General features: G+C 28.5%; 1 protein-coding gene across 3 annotated transcripts in view; it reads right to left on the bottom strand.

Annotated features, from left to right (window-relative positions):
• Positions 1-745: 745 nt before the first annotated feature.
• The window catches only part of LOC133036707 (uncharacterized), a 28,623-nt gene continuing 6,438 nt past the window's right edge, over positions 746-22,930 (bottom strand). Inside the window, exons 2-3 of one of the 3 annotated variants that reach the window (XR_009687281.1) lie at positions 1,016-1,864; positions 746-915 (exon numbers count right to left, since the gene is read on the bottom strand). Coding sequence is in view for 1 of the 3 variants with exons in the window: in XM_061113396.1 (XP_060969379.1) it covers positions 1,137-1,850 (714 nt within the window). In the remaining 2 variants the exon portion in view is untranslated. The other 2 variants (XM_061113396.1, XR_009687287.1) reach the window with 2 other exon arrangements.

Raw genomic sequence — 22,930 nt, 5'->3', positions numbered from 1 at the left:
TAAGTACCTATCACAAGTATCAACCTAATGAAGATGGGTATAGAATTTTAAAATTCTCCCACTCAATTAAGGTAGTGTGAAACTTTAACAAAGAACTTTCAAAAGTATCAAACTTTTACTTACAACAGTAAAATCGAAATGGAACATACAATCAAGATCAAGAATTTATATTGATAATAGCTGACTCATTATATTACTTCCATGTTTAAAGAAAATATGTGTTACATAAGGAATTGAGGAATAGACTCCACCCCTAAGAATATACATATAGGGTACTATGGATAACCTCCACCCCTAAGTATATAGAGATTATGATCCACCCCTAAAGGTTGTAAAGATCATGATTCTCTTAGTGTGATAGAGTTTATGTGGAGTTGAATACTATCCAGAGTTCATTAGATATAAAAGATCGTTGAACTGCATAGTTTTCTTAACTTTTCTCCACCCCTATCAGATCAAAAGATCCTTTTATTAAACAAATTCTTAATAATTGTATTAGAATTAACAATTATTAATAAACATAGAAATAGTTTCTAGTGTTTATTTATTATAACTCTATGAAGAGTTGTAAATATAATAGAATTTGCATCAATAATAAAAACACTTACACATACAAACATATAAATATAATGTGGTAATAGTTGATGAAGATAAAATAAATGAAGCTTATTCTCATAAATTGCAATGGTTGAATTCGAAAATAAAAGAATACTTTATTAATAATAAAATAAAAAATATTGCAGCAATATGAGAAAAACAGGGATAAATATCCCTAACTAAAATTTGAAATCCAAATTGTCTTTAAACTAAAACAATTAATTCAAAAATAAATTGAAGAGCTTCATCTTCATCTGGACGATTTCACCCTTTGGTCCAGCTTTCTGATCCAACTCATCTGAGTTCAAGTAGCTTGGCCTATAAGAAGAAGAAAACAAATAAACAAAGTTAGTCCAGAATCATAAATCCAATTGGATAATAATTCACTAAAACTCTTAAAGTTTATAAATAGAAATACCTTGTTTCTTTGCAAGAAGTTTAGGACACTGGGGTTTCCAATGACCTTTTTCATTGCAGTAGAAACACTTTCCTTTAAGTGTAGCATCACCAGAAGGAGCAGCCTTTTTATTTTTCATGGCTTATGTTCGCTTCTTGGTGTTCTTCCACTTCTTCTTCGATTTGGGTTTCGAAGCAGAGGAACCATTAGCTTCAGGTTTCATCGTCCCATTACCATTTCCAGGATTGTGAGGTTTCTTCTTGGGTCCTCCAATGAAATTTTCATAAGTTTGGAGGTCATTGACTAACTCATGAAAGTCAATTTCCTTCTTATTCATGACATAATTTGAAGTGTATGGTAGAAATGCTGAAGTCAGGCTATTCAAGATAAGGCTTACTTGAGTAGCACTGTCCATTTCAGCACCATGATCCTGGGCTTCTTGGAAATAACTTGACATAAGGAGAACATGGTCACGCACGTTTTGATGAGGTTCCATCCGTGCATTAATGTACTTCTTAGTCGCGTCAAAGCGTGACTGAAGTGATGCCTTACCGAATAGCTCATTAAACTTCGTCATAACTTCAGCAGTCTTCTCGGTTTTAGAAAACCGAGTTTTGAGGGTGTCAACCATGCTAGAAAGCATAAAGTATAGAGCTTTGTCATTTGCTTTCTGCCAACGCTCATACTTTTCTTTCACAGCTTTGGAAGCATTGTCTCCAGGCACTTCAGGTGACGGCTCAGTTAAAACAAACAAGGCACTTTCTCCTATGAGAGCAATATTAATGTTCACATTCCACTTATTAAAGTTAAATCTATTCAGCTTGTTTTCAGTCAACAGTGATAACATAGGATTCATTTTGATACAGGATACTACAAAATAATAGAAATCAACAAATAGAAATTAATAATGGTTTAACACAAAATCAATTCAGAAATTATAAGCACATAGCAAGTAGGAATGATATGAGAAAATACTTAAAAAAAATTCAATCCTAAATAATTTCCAAGGTTTTTCAACAAACTGATATCAGTGTCCCGTTTAGGCGAGAGTCAAAGCTACCATCCATTGAATAGAGTTGTCAGCTCATCTAAAATGTTAAACATTCTAGCAACCTTTTATTCGATCAAGATTGGAATCCAGCGTTGTCCCGTTTAGGCGAGAGTCAAGGCTATTCTATCTTATGAGCTTCTACCATTGTTTCGCAATTCGCAAGTCAAATATGGTCGCCACCATTAGGGTGATCTATACCATATAAAACACTTACAAACTACTTATCTTTCGAGATTAAACGGTGCGAAATTGCTAATGAACGTTCCTCCATTAGGGAGGATTACTCACTAAAACAAACGCGATGTAAAACCAACAATGGAGATCGAATATCTTAATAATAATAAAGCTCATTCTTTAAAATGTATTTTCTTTATTATTCTAATAAATAAATTCTCATTAAATTCGAAATTTAGAATTGAAATTAAAAAATAAGAATTTAATATAATATTTATAAAATTATACTTAGATGGTGATTGAAATAAAATTAATTATTTCCATCTTAGTAATAATCTTAAATATAAATATTAAGGAAATTAATTTAAGTTGAATTAAATTAGATTAATTAGCAACTTAAAAATTTCCTTGAGAATATATTTATTGAGTTTGAAAATTTAAAGTATAAAAACTATACAATTTTCGAAAAAATAAAAATAAAAATAGAAAAGAAATACTTCAAGCAAAAATATCACCTATTTAGATTTTCTTTTGACTAATTAAATCAATTTCTAATAATATATATTTTAAATTTCTTTTATTATAAAATAATCAATACATGAAAAAATCATTGATTTAAGTTGGCCCAAGAATTAATTAAAATAAATAATTAATTTACAACTCAATCTATTTTTCAAGATAAATTCGAAAAATATTGCATAAATAAAATGCAATTTTCGAAATTGATTAAGAAAATAAAGAAAAAAATATATATATTGAAAATTATTTAAATTTAAGTTGAAAAATTAAATTTCAACCTAAAATAATTTTCTATTTAATTAAGTGTCATGAAAAATAAATAAATATTAAGTATCATGATGAAATAAACTTAGATATTTAAATTTTTCAAGTTAATTAAATGTATTAAATTCAAGAAATAAATAATTAAGTGTAGAGAAGGCTTAATTATTAATTTCTAGTTTAATACTAGGAAAAATATACTTAAATAAAATTGTACCAAAATTAATTATTTAAATAATTAATTTCACAATGTATAAAATTTTCCTATTAAATATTAGAAACAATAAGTAGTCTAAAAATTACTATCTAGAAAATATCTTATTTGACTAGGTTTCTTTTCAACAAAAATTTGAAAAATATCTAATTTAAGTTTTATAGAAAAAATCTAAAACTTGAATAATTTCAAATTTAGATTTAATTAAATATCAAAAATTAAGTTATAACCACTTAATTTGAAGATATCTTTTTAAGTTAATATTCGAAAAGATATTAACCTAAAAAAGTATCTAAAATATTCTATTTTAAGTTAATATTCGAAAAGATATTAACTTAAAAAATATCTTAAGAATCTTTAATAACTAATGCCTAGGATTTCTCAACTTGATTTAAAATTTAAATAAAATATTCAGATTTAAGTTAGATAAGAAAAATCAATTGATACAACTAATTTATAACTTAAATAGGAATATTTAATTAAATAAGTTCCAGAAAGAATCTAGTTAGTTAAAATTCTATATTTAATTAAATACAAGAAAAATACAAATAGTTTGTCTAGAAATAATATCTAAAACTAAAAGTGTTTTTCTTAAAATTAACTTTAAAATATTAAAATAAAAATAAATTTTCATATATTTTAAAAGTTAATTATGTTGCTAATTCAATTTTATTAGGTCCAACTGTTAGGTTATTTTTAGTATTAATTTTAGATTAAATTTAGTATATTTTTAATTAAGTTTTAATCGTGTTTGGAGCATTTTTACGCTTGTTATCTTTTATTTTTACAGATTTAAAATAGAAGAAGATTAGAAAAATATCAGAGAAAAAGATAGGAAAAAGATAAAAAATATCATGATATTTAAAATAGAGAAAATTGTGGAAGCCGAAACTTCAAGCCTGAATTCGACGGTTTTCTGATTGGATTTTGGAAAAAGTTTAAACATGAAAGTTCTAGATCTCTCTTTTATCTTTCCGGAACATCTTGAATCGTCCGATTCCGAGCAATATTGATCAAGTTATGGCCAAAATACTATCAGTCAACGCAGCAGAAAAAAAATATCTCGTTTGAGGTTTCCCAAAAATTTAAATCCGAATGGGAATTTAAATATTGCGTTTTTTTCCATATTTTTAGGCCTTCAATCCCTATATAAAGGGAAGAATGGAGTTGATTTCAGCAAGCAATCTCAGAGAGAAAAAAAGTGAGAGTTCAGATACAGAGTGGAGAGATCAACTGCGAAATTGGAGGCATACTTCTCAGGGTTTTCAGCATTCTTCTCTTCTTCTCTTCTCTATTTTCATCTTTTTTCTTAAAGTTAATATGTGTAATTGTGCTTCAATGAACATGAGTAACTAAACACTTTATTAGGGTTAGATGGATATTGTTTGACATTGTTTATGGTTTTAATATGAGTTATTTTCCCCCTAATTTCTATGTATTCTATTTTATTTGTGCTTAATTACTTTTAATTGCTTGATCACCAATTATCTGTCTATGATTTTGATGCGAGATCTGAGAAGTGAGTGTCAAATATGCTATAGTAAAATAGAACTGAATTTCGATATAGGACGAGAGTACCTATATGGTTTAGATAGCTTATAGGGTTTTTATGCTTAATGCCTGTTGCATGTTAAATTTATCACGAGAGTAGAAAGTTTACATGTAATTGAGGTTTATATATCTGAGAAGACTATAAATTACCTTAGTAAACCTGCTATTGCATAGGAATTAATATTAGGAAAATAATCATATTAGGCCATATTCAATAAAAACAATTGAAATCGACACCCTAGTTTATTAACTATCAATTTTCTCGAATCGTTGCTTCCAACTATTTTTCTTATACTTCATTGTTTTTTTTCCTATCTTTTATTTAATCAAATAGAAGTAAAAGTTTAATTTTAACGTACTTAACTACACTCCCTGTGGGATCGACCTCACTCCTCGTGAGTTTTACTACTTGAAACGATACGTACACTTGCGTGTGCTAAATATCGCAACACCAACTAATATAATTAACCTAGTACAGTTATTCAAATCAGGCAAATGGGCCTCCACAATTGGGGTAATTCATGTGAGGGGGTGCTGGGTTCAGTATGTCTTACCCACTTCTATGGCTCCCAACTCTCACACAAGGCCCAAAAGAGAGGAATTTAACCTTAAAATGAATAACTGTTATTAATTGAATAGGTCCAATAACTAAAGGGACCTAAATAAAATCTATCATGGTGTGACATTTTATTTAGCAAGAACCTATATGCATCTATATAATAAAATAAACACATAGGCTCACACAGGTACACATTTGGATGGATCCTATCATGTTGCTAGGTCATACACAGATGAAAGAAGATTGTAAAATCTACCTGTTACAAATTATTAACTTGACCAAGGGAGCCATCAGATCATTAGATCTGGCAAAAAGTAACTATGGCTATTTGCAATCAAGTAATAATAGGTTTTGAAAACTTACACACAAGCTAAAACCACATACTCCTGCAACAAGGTTAGCTGGATAGTTTGAAGTAGGATTTATTTAATTTTTAAATAAATTATTTCGAAAATAATTAAATTAAATAAATAAATAAAATAAATATTTTATTTTGAAAAATAAAATAAATAATAATATTAATTTATTTTTCGAAAAATAAAAATAAAATTAAAATTTAATTTTAGGAAATAAAAAAATAAATTATTTATTTAGATTTCGAAATTAAAAAAAAATTAAAATTAAACCTACAATTTTGAAAAATTAGGTTTCAACTAACCTAAATATCATTTCAAAATTTGCTAACTACTTTTAAAAATTAAATGTTATTTTATAAATAAAAATTAAATAAAAATTAGAAAAGATAAATTAAATATCTTTTTCAGATTTTAAATTTAATTTAAATAAATAAAATAACAAAATTTAAAAGTTAGCAAAATATCTTACATCTATTTAAAATTTCATGATTATAGTTATCTTATTTTAAATTTAAATAAGGTCAAAATATTTTAAAAAAAAATTAATTTAAAAAATTTAATATCTGACCTTAAATTTAAAAATAAGATAAGATATAATCAAATTTAAAAATAAGATAAATAATTAAGCAAAAAAGATAGATATTTACTAAATTCAAATTAAAATTACACTAATATCATGAATTAAATTAAAAAATATTAAATTAATTCATGAAAAAGCATGAAAAAACGAAGAAAAACGAAAATTTTGGGAGCTGTACGGACAGTATCATACTGTCCGCGCGCGCGCGTCCCTGGGTGACAGCCGAGAGACCTCGGCGGAACAGGGGAATTTGCAGCCTCTTTGCGCACGCGTAGGGTTCAGACATGAGATCCGCGCGCGCATGAAGGGTTCAGGCAGCAATCTTGTCTGAATCCGCGCGCGCGTGAGTGTGCACAGCCCCCTTATCTTTTTTCGAATCTTCAAAAAATCATAACTAATTCAAATTAAATCGAAATTGAGTTCTGTAAAAAGTAACTTGCTTAATTGTTTCCATACTATCCAATAAAAATAATTCTAGAAACAGATATACAATTATTTTTCACGAAAATTTACAAACACCAATCAATCATCAAATAACACTCAATACAACATGATACCATCCAAATAACAAACAATCCTTTTAAAGTCCAAATTTCATGTAAGTAAATCAATTACCATGGCTCCGAGGCCAGTTGTTGGAATTTATTTTACCAGGATCTTAGATCTACTCACAAGTATGTTGTTTAAACACCCTAAATATGAACTTTCTAAAACGATAAATTAAACACATATAAAGTTAAGAAAACCTTACATTGATGCAGCGGAATTAATGTCTCCTTCCATTCAGATCTCTAACCCTCGTATCCTTTCTGTAGCAGAGTATAATCAAGATCTGAGCCCGAATGTCCTTCTTCTTCAAGTTTGATCCTTCACAGTCTTCCAATTTATGATTGAGTTACTGCTTGCTGTGTGTGGGCGCTTACTCTTTCACTAGGGTCGAAATTGATGAAGGGAAAAGAGAAGAGAGGGTTTCGGCCAGGTATAAAAAGTGTGGAAGGCTCAGTTTTTCTGAAGAGAGAAATTTCTGTCAGAAAAAGTTATTGGAAACTTGTGTTTTGACTGAGCCATCACTTTCTATTTATAGGCAACTACTAGGTTTAGGTTAGGAATTATTTGGCATTAAAATAATGAAAAAATCAATTTGAAACTCCACAATAAGTGGCCGGCCAAGGTGTAGTAGTGGGCCCCACTTGATTTTGCAGTTTTATCAAATTTTATTTCTATTTTCTCAAAAACGCCAATTTTCCAATTCTAACCTTTTAAATGCCAAAACTAATTATTTAATAACTAAAATAGATTATTAAATAATATTGTCATTTAATTTAATTATTAATTAGACATATAAAGTCTATTAATAAATAAATAAACCTAGAAAGTCTTTTCTTTACAATTTCACCCCTGCTTAGTGAAAATTCATAAAATTAGACATAGTCTAACTTTAGAATTATAATTGATCAATCACGAATCAATTAATGAGTCTTACAAGCAGAATGTTCTCAACTAGAATGGGGACCATGGATCTATATGCTGAGCTTCCAATAAGTGAACCAAATTTACCAAGTAAATTCCTACTTATTAATTCTTCGTTGAATCCACTCTTAGAACTTAGAATTGCACTCTCAGACTTACATAGAGCATATTGTATGTTCCACGATATTAATATGCTATCTCATTTAACCATTGTTATAATCTTATTGTGATTTAAAGATCCTCTATATAGATGATCTACATTGAGATGGGATTTCTTTACCATTCTCACACCTCAATGTATTTAGCCCCTTAAAACACTTAGCTACCTGTAAATGGTGTTTAGTGATCTAATGATTAGTCAGTTAAACAAGAGCTCATCCATTTACTTCTATTTGCTAAGCTCGAAGGGAATCATCACTTTACTTCTATACACCAGTAGAAGCTATAGATTCCATATTTATGTTCAGCACTCCCACTCAATCACACTATCATGTTCCCAAAATATACGTATCACCCTGACCTAAAAGTAGGCTTAACTAATAAATCAAAGAACATGAATAGCACTCCTGAGTTGAGCCTAAGCATATCAGGATTTAGATTCTTTTAATCTTAAGATCAACTACTGATATTGACTTGGAAAGATATATATAACGGTAAGTTTGTAATATCTTAACTTAGTTGCAATATCGGTCCAGTTCAATGTATACTCCATACATTCGAAACTAGTATACTTTACTAATGTCCTGGAAAGAACATAACACTTACTCCAAGTGTAAGTACACATCATCGCTGATTATCACATTAGTGTAAATCCAATAACACTGATGAAACAGGGACCAAGACTTTTGATTCATATGATCACAATCACATTCCACTGTGTTGACGATACTGTAATTGTGAATAAACATATGATCTGGATTTAACTGATTCTGTGTGTAAATGTAATAAACATATTTAAACCATTAGCATGTAAAATTCATGCAAACATCAATCACTTCAAATTTCTTATATTGATAACTAATGAGATTGTAAAGAGTTTTATTTAGGGCATAAAACCCAACACCATCAAGTTCACATATATCAGAATGTATGAAGTCTAAAAGGTTCAATTTTTCTAGTAACTGATTTATGTGGTGTCTTAGTTATTTTTGCTTGACTACTAAAAATATATTTTTTAAAATTAATTTCTGATATTTTCAGAATTAAGTCAATATTACTCATGTTCTTAATGATACGCTTATTAACACGACAAAGTCTAGAATGTCAAACATTAAAAGCACACAACATGCAAGAAGAATAAGATATTTTATTAAATTCAACATTTAATTTAATCATTCCATCATAAGCATAATTTTTTCCCACAAAGGTAACATTCTTAGTGATAGTGTACAAATTAGCCCCAATTATTTGAGTAAACCCAGCTTTGTTAAGCAGATACCCAGAAATCATATTCTTCCTCATCTCGGGAGTATGCATTACATCTTTTAGCAATAACGTCTTTTCCGAGGTAAAATTTAACTCTACATTTCCAGTTCCAACAACAATAGTGGTGTGAGAGTCTCCCAACAACTATCTTGTCATCAACAACCTTCTAACTCTTAAACATAGCATGATCATAGCAGACATGATGAGAGGCGTCAATGTCTAACCACCACCTTTCTGATCCATCAATCAAGTTAATCTCAGATTTCATAACTGTAAGAGCTTCTTCAATCAAGTTAACCTGCGAATTAGTGCTAGGCTTGTTCTTACAATTTTGTGTCATATGACCCGACTTGTTACAATTGTAACATAGAAACTGCGCGAGGTCATTCTGTTTAGGTGGAGGTGGTTGCCTTCTGTTGGGTTTTATGCCCTAAATAAAACTCATTTCAATATAATCAGATTTACTTATTAATATAGATTAGAAATAACATTTAATGTTGCATGGTTGACATGATTTATTTCATGATTATATGTACATAATGTATAAATTCATCAAAACCCTTTTCACATACTTGATCCTGTTTATTGTGCCGTCAACACATTGGAAAGTAAACATGACTATGTGAATAAAGTTTCCTAGATTTATCAGACACAGGGTTTTACTGATATGATAATCTACAACAAGAGTTTACTTGTATTTGGAGAAATACTATGTTCTTTCCAGAGCATTGGTTAAAGTAAAGCTCAGGTTGGATGCATGGAGTATGCATCGGAAGGGACCGATATTGAACTTTGACTTAGAATTAATTAAACTTACCGTAAAATCTATTCAAGTCAATATCGCCTAGTTGATCCTAGATCAAATGATCTTAATCCTGTTATGATTAGGCTCAATCTTGAAAGGTTATTCGTGTTCCTTGAATTGTTAGTTAAGCCTACTTTTAGGTCAGGGTGATACGTACTTTTTGGGAACACGGTAGTGCAATTGAGTGGGAGCGCTAGCATAAACATGGAATCTATAGCTTCTATCTGGCGAATAGTAAGCAAAGGATGATCTCCTTCGAGCTTGATCAAACGAAAATAAATGGTGGAGATCTCATTTCACATAAGTTGAAATATCATTTATACGGGGTCAAGTGTTTTAAGGAATAAATACATTGTAGGGTGTAACGGTAATTTAATCCCTTTACAGTGTAGATCATTCATATAGAGGATCATTGATCAAATTAGGATTATAACAATGGATAACTAATGATGTGTCTATATGGTGGAACATATAGAGCATTCTATATACTGAGAGTGCAATTCTAAGTTCTATGCGTGGATTCAACGAAGAATTAATAAGTTAGTGAATTTTAGTGCTAAATTCTTGATCTACTTATTGGAAGCTCGGTTATATAGACCCATGGTCCCCCCACTAGTTGAGATAATATTGCTTGTAAGACTCATGTAATTGGTTTTGATTAATCAATTATAATTCTCAAATTAGACTATGTCTATTTGTGAAATTTTCACTAAGTAAGGGCGAAATTGTAAAGAAAGAGTTAATAGGGGCATATTTGTTAATTATGATACTTTGTATGGTTCAATTAATAAATATGATAAATGACAATAGTATTTAATAATTATTTATAGTTATTAAATAGTTAGAATTGGCATTTAAATGGTTGAATTAGGAAATTGGCATTTTTGAGAAAATCACATACAAAAGGTGTTAAAATTGCAAAATTGCAAAAAGCAAGGCCCAATCCATTAAGCCATGGCCGGCCACCTATTGTAGGTATTTTAAGTTGATTTTTTCATTATTTTAATGCCATATAATTCAAATCTAAACCTAGTGGAATGCTATAAATAGATAGTGAAGGCTTCAGGAAAAACACTTTCTGAATCAGAAAAACCTGAGCCTCCTCTCTCTTCTCTAGCCGCCACTCTCTCTCTCTATTCTTCCTTGATAATTTCGAAATCCTTAGTGTATGAGTAGTGCCCACACACAGCAAGTGATACCTCAATCATAGTGAGGAAGATCGTGAAGAAAGATCATCAGCAAAGGAGATTCAGCATCAAAGATTCAGAGAAAGAGATTCAGGTTCAGATATTGATAATGCTCTGCTACAGAAAGGAATCAAGGGCTAGATATCTGAACGGAAGGAGTCATTATATTCCGCTGCACCCAATGTAAGGTTTCCTAAACTTTATATGTGTTTATTTCATCGTTTTAGAAAGTTCATATTTAGGATGTTAATAAACATACTTGTGAGTAGATCTAAGATCCTGGTAAAATAATTCCAACAACTGGCCTCAGAGCCATGGTAATTGATTTACTTGCAAGAAATTTGGACTTTAAAACGATTGTTTGTATGTTTTTGGATGGTATCATGTTGTATTGAGTGTTATTTGATGATTGATTGATGTTTGTAAATTTTCGTGAAAAATAATTGCGATTCTGTTTCTGGAATTATTTTATTGGATAGTATGGAAAAAATTAAGCAAGTTAGCCTTTTACAGAACTCAATTTCGATTTTATTTGAATTAGTTATGATTTTTTGAAGATTCGAAAAAATCGGAGTTGTGCTGAAATTTTCCTGCGATCGCGAAAACTGTCCGTACAGTTTACAATTTTTTCGTTTTTCTTCGATTTTTCATGCTTTTTCATGGAATTAACTTCCGATTTTTTATATAGTTTTGTATTTATACTATTACTATTCCTAATTCAATTCTAATTATCATTTTGAATTAATTTAATATTTTTTAAATTTAATTCAAGATTTTAGTGTAATTTGAATTTGAATAGAATTAGTATCTATCTTCTTGCTTAAAAATCTATCTTATTTTTAAATTTGATTATATCTTATCTTAATTTTATATTTAAGGTCAGATTTTATATATATGTTTTTTAAATTAAATCTTTTTAGATATTTTGACCTTATTTAAATTTAAAATAAGATAATTATAATCATGTAATTTTAAATAGATGTAAGATATTTTGCTAACTTTTGTTATTTTATTTATTTAAATTAAATTTAAAATCTGAAAAAGATATTTAACTTATCTTTTCTAATTTTTATTTAATTTTTATTTATAAAATAACATTTAAATTTTAAAAGTAGTTAGCAAATTTTGAAATGATATTTAGGTTGGTTGAAACCTAATTTTTCAAAATTGTAGGTTTAATTTTAAATTTAAATTTTTTTTTAAATTTTGAATGATTCAAATTTTTTTTTAAATTTTCGAAAAATTATTTTTTAATTAATTAATTATTTCGAAATTAATTATTTAATTTAAAATTAAATAAATCCTACATCCAACTATCCAGCTAACCTTGTTGCAGGAGTATGTGTTTTAGCTTGTTTGTAAGTTTTCAAAACCTATTATTACTTGATTGCAAATAGCCATGGTTACTTTTTGCCAGATCTAATGATCTGATGGCTCCCTTGGTCAAGTTAATAATTTGTAACAGGTATATTTACAATCTTCTTTCATCTGTGTATGACCTAGCAACATGATAGGACCCATCCAAAGTGTGCCTGTGTGAGCCTATGTGTTTAATTTGATTATAGATACATATAGGTTGTTGTTGCTAAAATAAATTATCATAGTTCTTGATAGAATTTATTTAGGCCCATTTAGTTATTGGGCTTATTCAATTAATAACAGTTGTTCTTATTAAGGTTAAATTCCTCTCTTTTGGGCCTTGTGTGAGAGTTGGGAGCCATAGAAGTGGGTACGACATACTGAACCCAGCACCCCTCACATGAACCACCCCAATTGTGAAGGCCCATTTGCCTGATTTGAACAACTGTACTAGGTTAATTACACTAGTTTAACCTAATAAAATTGATTAGCAACATAATTAATTTCATTTATTTTGAAATTAATTTAAGAAAATTATAGTTTAAAGAATTATTTATTCTAAGCTAAACTATATGTATTTTCTTGTATTTAATTAAATATAGAATTATAACCATCTAGATTCTTTCTGGAACTTAATTTAAAGTTTTCATTAAATATTCTTATTTAAGTTGATATTTAGTTATCTACAACTAACCAACTTAAATCTGAATATCTTTTGAATTTCAAATTTCAAAAATTAAGTTGAGGAATTTTAGGCATTGGTTATTAAGATTCTTTAGATATTTTTTAAGTTAATATCCTTTCGAATATTAACTTAAAATGGAATATTTTCAAATTAAGTGGTTACAACTTAATTTTTGATATTTAATTAAATTTAAATTTGAAAATATTTAAGTTATAGATTTTTTCTAATACAACTTAAATTAGATATTTTTTCAAATTTTGTGGAAAAGATACTTAGTCAAATAAGATATTTTCTAGATAGTTATTTCTAGACTACTTATTATTTCTAATATTAAATAGGAAAATATTATAAATTGTGAAATTAATTACTTAAATAATTAATTTTGGTACAATTTATTTTAAGCATATTTTTTCCTAGTATTAAACTAGAGATTAATAATTAAGCCTTCTCTACACTTAATTATTTATTTCTTGAATTTAATACATTTAATTAATTTGAAAAATTAAATATCTAAGTTGATTTTCATCATGATACTTAAATATTTCTTTTTCATGACACTTAATTAAATAGAAAATTATTTTTAGTTGAAATTTATTTTTTCAACTAAATTTAAATAATTTTCAAAATATATTTTTTCTTTATTTTATTAATAATCAAATTTCGAAATTGCATTTCTTAAATGCTGGAATTTCGAATTTTATTTGAAAAATAGATTAAGTTGTAAATTAATTATTTATTTTAATTAATTCTTGGATCAACTTAAATCAATGATTTTTTCATTTATTGATTAATTTAAAATAAATTGAATTAAAGTATATTATTAGAAATTGAATTAATTAGTCAAAGGAAAATCTAGATAGATGATATTTTTGCTTGAAGTATTTTTCTAGTGTATTTAATTAAATAGAAAATTAATATTTAAGTTGATTTTCATCATCATACTTAAATATTTGAAATTTTTTCTTATATATTTAATTAAATAGGAAAATTATATTTTTTTGTTGTAAATTAATTTTATTAATTAATTTTGGGCCAACATTAAATTAGAATAATTTTTCCAGGATTAATTTTTTATTTTAACCTGCATTTTCGAAAATTGTATTCTTAAATACTTTAATTTTTCGAAATGCAATATATATTTATAGAAAATTAAATTTGAGTTGTAAATTAATTTATATTAATTTTGTAACAACTTAAATTGAATATTTTTCTAAATATTTATTGGAAATTATTACTAAGATGGAAATAATTCATGTTATTTTCATATCCATCTAAGTAAAATTTATAAATATTAAATTAAAATTTATATTTAGAATTTTTCATTCTAAATTGGAAATTTTAAATAAATATATATTTAAAATAAATAGATTAAATAAAGAGAATCAAAGAAAATACAACTCACTTTAAATAATGAGCTTGATTATTATTAAGATATTCGATCTCCATTGTTGGTCTTACAAAAGTTAAATGTTTTCAATATAACCTCGAGACGCTAGACTTCGTCCCCCTATGGATGGTTATTCGTTGAACGCATTTAACACCGTAAGATTTCATTTGATAAGTGTTTTGTGAGTTTTCGTCTCTATTTAGACTCTCCCCTACGGTGACTACTTAGAGATAAACTCATAAAACATGAAACAATGGTGGAAGCTCATAAAATGAGAATAACCTTGACTCTCGCCTACCGGGACAACGTTGGATTCTTATTTTGATCGAATAAAAGGTTGCTAGAATGGTTTCTATTTTAGATGAGCTGACAACTCTATTCAATAAATGATGCTTTGACTCTCGCCTACCGGACAATCGTATCGCTTGTTGAAAACCTTGAAAATTATTTAGGATTGTATGTTTTAGTATTTTCACTAGTCATTCCTACTTGCTATATGTTTATAATTTCTTAATTGTGTATGAATTTATATTGAACCATGTTATTTTCTGTTATTAAGTTGTAGTTTAATTTCGAATCTTCATTGTTGGTCTAACATGTTTGTTTTTCTAATGAGATAAATCCCTAATGGATTTTCACCATTAGACATACATAATAGTGTAAGATCTCGAAAGATAAATATTGTATATGCAACATCTAGCTGTTCATCAATTGATGACGCCTTAGACTAGTATTTTTACAATATGAAACAAGAAGATTACATAAATAAGATTACTTTGTCTTTTGCTAATCGAAGCATCGTTGGATTCTTATTTATAAACGAAATTATCCTAATTCCTCTTAGCTTATTCATTTTGAATTACCTTCAAAACATATCATTGGATGAATGGTCTATAAATCATTTCATGTCATTCTATATTTTCTCTTAAGAAATTAAATGACGCATATGATTATAATCCCGAAATTCTATTCCCAATTGATATAAAACCTCAATCTTAAAAATCTCCTACTTGTATGGGCAAATCTGACTTAGAGTTTGTATTAGTAGTGGTGGTCCAAGAAAGAATTACTCATTATATTTGGTTGAATTTAAGTCTTTGACTTTAATTTTAGAATCCAAACAGAAATTTTCTTATATTTCTAATTCCAGAATACAATACAGTTACACTTTCTCAAGTGTTTAATATCTATCTTCTATTAATGGATTAAAACTGTATGGAATATGAGTTAGGTATTCTGTGACCAGGATCCACTTGCAGTATTCTAAGAACTCTTTGATGTAACTAAACCTATGTCATCAATAGACACTACCATTTTTTTTTAATCTATGGCATTTGTATCTTGTTCATAGTGGATTTGACAAGATCAATCTCTGCAAAGAGTTAATATGCCTATATCCACTGAAAGTAGTTCATCTCATTCGCAAATGGATGTACATTCAGGGGTGGATATGAGTTTTTGGTTGTATTCTTAAAACGATAACTCTAGATTATACCTTTAGCAAAGAAATTTGAAATGTTTGAAAAATTTCATTAATTTCTAGCAATGGTTAAAACCATTAAGGTAAGTGGTTAAAGATCTTGCGAACTGATAGGGGTGGAGAAATAGTTAGTAGATATGCAGTTCAAAGATCATTAAATTGATTTTTGAATTATATCCAAACTTACCTCCCCAGAAATTTCGAGTTGCATGTTAATGATTAGTTACTAGTCGTTGCCTAATTCCTTCTATGGTAATACAATTTCAAAATGATGTAATGGTTGGGTACTTAATGTAAATCATTACTAGATTCATGGATGACCTAAAATCTTAAGAAAACCTAGAACTGTTAACCATGGTTTGTTAGCTATTCTAAGTGATTAGGGGTGGACCATCCCATTGTCAATAGATAAGAAAGTGTTTGTTCAAACAAATACTACTTTTCTAAGAAAATGACTAAGTCTGAAAAACAAGTAGCAAATAAAGGAGATATTTAATTCTTGATTCCAAAGTGTTATATCATCTTATATAACATATGATGATCCCACTGCCTCTGTTGTCTTGTCACAACCGAAGAGATCAATACCATTTAGTTTTCTTAGACATAATTCACGGTACCTTGTCGTAGTGGGAGAGTTTCTAGGAACTCACCTTCTTATGACTTGGGAGACACTAGTGATTAAAATCCATTGTGAGTTTAAACAAGTAATGGATTGTCAAGATAAGAAACTAAGAAGAAAAGCCAATAGAACTATGGTTTAATCCATTCACATGGAGTAACCTAAAGTTCTCTATTACAAGGACATAAAAGGAAATTTTCGTTTACAAGTCCATTCAATGGACTTAACAAAACTTCCTGTTCCTAGTATTATAGGTTTGAGTTTATCTAAACCTATGGCTTGTGGTATACCTGGTAATTACTTACTCCAATGCAAGCAACTTACTTTAGTAAGATGCTGAAGCATTTTCTTTCTAATGGCAATCTGTAGAAGCTTCACAACTTCTTAGGTATAGATTTTATTTATCTAAGGAAAAGTCTTAACTATTCCAGAAAAGATAAAGCCATGAAAGAATTTCTTTTGTCAACAGTGAGAGGTCTTAGATATGCTTTTGTATGTCTTAGACCAGACACCTGCTGTTGAGTGGGAGTAATGAGTAGGTATCAGATTAATCCAGGAGAAGAACATTGGAAGACAATCAAGTAAATCCTAAGATTAAGAAGAGGAACTATATGTTAGTCTATAAGAGTGTGTTTAAAACTCTTAGACTACACCACATCAGATTTTGAAATTTGCCTATGTGCTAGTAAATATTTCTGATAAGATGGTGGTTACTCTGGGGGTGGAATAGTGATTTTGGAGAAGTGTAAAAACCTATCTGAAGTCTCTAGGTCTACCAGAGAGGGACTGAATGTTAAGGTTGCAGGAAAGGTACTTATTCAGTCTAAGGAAAGTTCTATACATCTTTGGCACCATTCCAAATTGCCTTAAACTACTAGTGTTAATTTCCTGATTAACCAAAAGTAGTTGCCAAAGATATAGAATCCAGTATCCCAAGAGAGTAGACATATAGAGAGGAATTTCACATTATCAATGATTTTGTGATTAAAGGAAGAGTAATGGTGGAGAAAAGGTTGTGTTTAATTCAACCTTTCAGATCCTATTACGAGGAGTTTACTACTACTACACTTGATTTGTATATCGAGGTGTTGAGATTATTTGAAACGCACTTTTTGTTTTATATTAGTGCAAGTGGGAGTTTGTTGGGTTTTATGCCCTAAATAAAACTCATTTCAATATAATCAGATTTACTTATTAATATAGATCAGAAATAACATTTAATGTTACATGGTTCACATGATTTATTTCATGATTATATGTACATAATGTATAAATTCATCAAAAACCCTTTTCACATACTTGATCCTGTTTATTGTGCCGTCAACACATTGGAAAGTAAACATGACTATGTGAATAAAGTTTCCTAGATTTATCAGACACAGGGTTTTACTGATATGATAATCTACAACAAGAGTTTACTTGTATTTGGAGAAATACTATGTTCTTTCCAGAGCATTGGTTAAAGTAAAGCTCAGGTTGGATGCATGGAGTATGCATCGGAAGGGACCGATATTGAACTTTGACTTAGATTTAATTAAACTTACCGTAAAATCTATTCAAGTCAATATCGCCTAGTTGATCCTAGATCAAATGATCTTAATCCTGTTATGATTAGGCTCAATCTTGAAAGGCTATTCGTGTTCCTTGAATTGTTAGTTAAGCCTACTTTTAGGTCAGGGTGATACGTACTTTTTGGGAACACGGTAGTGCAATTGAGTGGGAGCGCTAGCATAAACATGGAATCTATAGCTTCTATCTGGCGAATAGTAAGCAAAGGATGATCTCCTTCGAGCTTGATCAAACGAAAATAAATGGTGGAGATCTCATTTCACATAAGTTGAAATATCATTTATACGGGGTCAAGTGTTTTAAGGAATAAATACATTGTAGGGTGTAACGGTAATTTAATCCCTTTACAGTGTAGATCATTCATATAAAGGATCATTGATCAAATTAGGATTATAACAATGGATAACTAATGATGTGTCTATATGGTGGAACATATAGAGCATTCTATATACTGAGAGTGCAATTCTAAGTTCTATGCGTGGATTCAACGAAGAATTAATAAGTTAGTGAATTTTAGTGCTAAATTCTTGATCTACTTATTGGAAGCTCGGTTATATAGACCCATGGTCCCCCCACTAGTTGAGATAATATTGCTTGTAAGACTCATGTAATTGGTTTTGATTAATCAATTATAATTCTCAAATTAGACTATGTCTATTTGTGAAATTTTCACTAAGTAAGGGCGAAATTATAAAGAAAGAGTTAATAGGGGCATATTTGTTAATTATGATACTTTGTATGGTTCAATTAATAAATATGATAAATGACAATATTATTTAATAATGATTTATAGTTATTAAATAGTTAGAATTGGCATTTAAATGGTTGAATTAGGAAATTGGCATTTTTGAGAAAATCAGATACAAAAGGTGTTAAAATTGTAAAATTGCAAAAAGCAAGGCCCAATCCATTAAGCCATGGCCGGCCACCTATTGTAGGTATTTTAAGTTGATTTTTTCATTATTTTAATGCCATATAATTCAAATCTAACCCTAGTGGAATGCTATAAATAGATAGTGAAGGCTTCAGGAAAAACACTTTCTGAATTAGAAAAAGTTGAGCCTCCTCTCTCTTCTCTAGCCGCCACTCTCTCTCTCTCTATTCTTCCTTGATAATTTCGAAATTCTTAGTGTATGAGTAGTGCCCACACACAGCAAGTGATACCTCAATCATAGTGAGGAAGATCGTGAAGAAAGATCATCAGCAAAGGAGATTCAGCATCAAAGATTCAGAGAAAGAGATCCAGGTTCAGATATTGATAATGCTCTGCTACAGAAAGGAATCAAGGGCTAGATATCTGAACGGAAGGAGTCATTATATTCCGCTGCACCCAATGTAAGGTTTCTTAAACTTTATATGTGTTTATTTCATCGTTTTAGAAAGTTCATATTTAGGATGTTAATAAACATACTTGTGAGTAGATCTAAGATCCTGGTAAAATAATTCCAACACCTTCTATGTTGGTTCCTATTATGGTTCCAACTCTGGTTATTATTTTGAGGAGGGTTATTGCGATTAGAATTGGAATTCGAGTTGCAGTTCTAATTCTTATAATTTTTGTCATTAGGCTTCAGAATCGCTAGTGTAGACTTCTTAGTGTTGTTGTTTGAAACGACAAGCACTTCATCTTTTGGGTCTTGTTTTCTTGCTTCCTCCTCTATACGAAGGCGGGTGATTAAATTTTTTGAGGAAAATTCTTTAGTATTATGCCTAAGAGTACTTTTAAAATCCTTTCAAGAAGGGGGTAATCTATCAATTAGTACAACAACTTGCAATTATTCATCTAAAGTCATACCTTATGAGATAATCTTGTTGGAAATATTTTACCAGGATCTAGATTTACTACCAAGTATGTTTTGTTAACATCCTAATATGAATTCTAAAACAATGAAAATAAACATATAAGAATTTTAAGAAAACCTTACATTGGGCCTTCCATTCAGATCTCTAGCCCTTAATTCCTTTCTGTAGCAGAGCATTATCAATATCTAAATCTGGATCTCCTTCTCTCCTTCTTTGATGCTGATTTTCCACAGTCTTACATACTATGATTGAGGTACCACTTGATGTGTGTGGGCACTACTCATTCACTCAAGGGATTTCGAAATTTAGAGAAGAAAAGAGAGAGGAGAGTGGCGCTCAGGAATTCTCTCTGAAAAGAATGAGATGCAATTGTGTGTTGTTTCCTTAAGCCATTACTTTCTATTTATAGAATGCCCTCTAGGTTTAGGTTAGAATTGTGTGGCATTAAAATAATGGAAAAATAAAATGGTAAAAGCCTATGCATAGTGGGCGGCCCATATAAGGAAATTGGGCCTCACTTTGCAACCTTCCCATTTTGTTATTTCTCATTCCCATTTTCTCAAAAATGTCAATTTTCTAATTTAACCATTTAAATGCCAATTCTAATTATTTAATAACTTAAAAATAATTATTAAATAATATTGGCATTTAATATATTTATTAATTTAGACATATAAAGTATATTAATTAATAAATAAACCTAGAATCTTTTTTTTTACAATTTCGCCTTGCTTGGTGAAAATTCATAAAGTAGACATAGTCTAACTTTAGAATTATAATTGATTAATTAAAATCAATTAACTGAGTCTTACAAGCAGTATGGTCTCAACTAGTATGGGGACCATGGGTCTATATAACCGAGCTTCCAATAAGTTTAACCGAATTTACCAAGTAAATTCCCTAACTTATTAATTCCTTATTGAATCCACTCTTAGAACTTGGAATTGCACTCTCAGTCATATAGAACGCTCTATATGTTCCACGATATAGACACGTCATTAGTTATGCATTTTTATTATCTTACATATTAAAATAATAATAAAATTGATAATAAAGTTATTATTTTTATTTTTTAATAAAAACATTAATTAGATATTTAATTTTACATCAATATTTTGTAGTGTATTGGAACACAATGTTAAAATTTGATGTAGATCTACAAAAAGCTACTTTTTTGTGCCAAATATAACACAATTTTTAGATCTTGCAAATATTCTCATGACCTAAACTCAAATACACAGTATATACACTTTTAAATAATTGTTTCTATCCCATCTAGAACTCTATTCACTATCACATATAAGAATATTTTTATTTTAAGAAATATATTTCTATTTAAGGAAATAAAATAAATAATTGATTTTGTGATAAATGAATATTTTATATTCATTGAATCTGGACAAAATCATTTACGTAATATTCTATATATGGTCAGATTTAAATATTCATTACCTGATTTGATTTCCTGAATTAATTGTCAAAATATTCTGACAATTAATGTGGCACAGATACTGATGGAGTATCTCACCTATAAATATAGGGTCTCGGTCCCCGAGCTCCTCACTCATTCTGTTCATAACAGCAAATTCCATCTAAAGAGAGTTGAGAGAGCGAGGAAGCCCGATTACCCATGGTAGTCAATTTCCTTTGCAGATCAAAGCTTATGTGGGTTTGAAGCTCAAGATTCAATGGCTGGAGGTATTTCGATCCTTATTCATAGTGTATATATGTTTGATTAATTCCGCACTTAATACTTAAACATATACATTTCAGTTTATATATATAAATTATTCTCTAACAGTTGGTATCAGAGCGGTTTTTATCTCTGCCTTGATTTTAGTTTGAGTTTCATATATATATATATACTCGTATGTACAGTGTTTATATATATATATATATATTTAATTCAGTGTTGATATATATATTTATTTTCGTTTGTGTATATATTTATATATTCATATTCATTCAATCCCAATTATATATATACATATATATTTTCATACATATATACTTGTTTATTCATTCAGTTCATATATATATATTCATATATATATATATTTTTTCTTCATTTCATTACGTATATATGTTGTATATATATATTATTTATATATCTAAATGCTATATACAAATATATACATATATACATTTCATGTTTATATATATACATACAGTATTTTTATTTTTCTGTATATATATGTATATATATTTATATATATATATATTGTATATGTATTAATACATTCATATATTAATATAGATTGTTCTAAGCATGAAAATCCACTTTGAAAAAACAACGAAATCTCAAAATTATTTTTCAGAAAATTTTGGTGATTTTTAAAGTCTTTGTTTTATGTATTTTCGATGCATAAAATCTATATGAATGTCTTAATTTTGCATTTAGATTCATTTGGAATTGATTTCATGATTTTTGGAAGTTTAAGGAAATTTTATTATGTCGTTAATGGCAGTGTATTTTTCAAAAAAAAAAAAAAAAAGGGAAAAAATTTCGATTTTTTTTATATATTTTTTATTTATTTGGAAATATAAATTATTCTCCTATTGTTAATTTAGTCAATAAATTGCATTCATTAATTTCCATTTTTAATTTAATACATATATTTAGAATTAATATGTTATTTAGTATAAACTGAAAATGGAAATTTGTTTTAATATGGTAATTAATTACATGATTTATTTAGGCATGTAATAATTGTGCAATTTGTATAATTGTGCATTTAATTATTTATTACCAAATTTATGTAATTTATTGTTTAAATTAATAAAATTTGAAAAATCTGCCATTAAGTATAGTCTTTAATTTTGCATTTAATTCATTCCATATAATTAATTGTACTAATTTGTATAATTACCTTATTTATACA

This window comes from Cannabis sativa, chromosome 4 (assembly GCF_029168945.1).
Source record: "Cannabis sativa cultivar Pink pepper isolate KNU-18-1 chromosome 4, ASM2916894v1, whole genome shotgun sequence".
Classification (NCBI taxonomy): domain Eukaryota; kingdom Viridiplantae; phylum Streptophyta; class Magnoliopsida; order Rosales; family Cannabaceae; genus Cannabis; species Cannabis sativa.
This window is presented reverse-complemented; position numbering and strand designations above follow the sequence as displayed.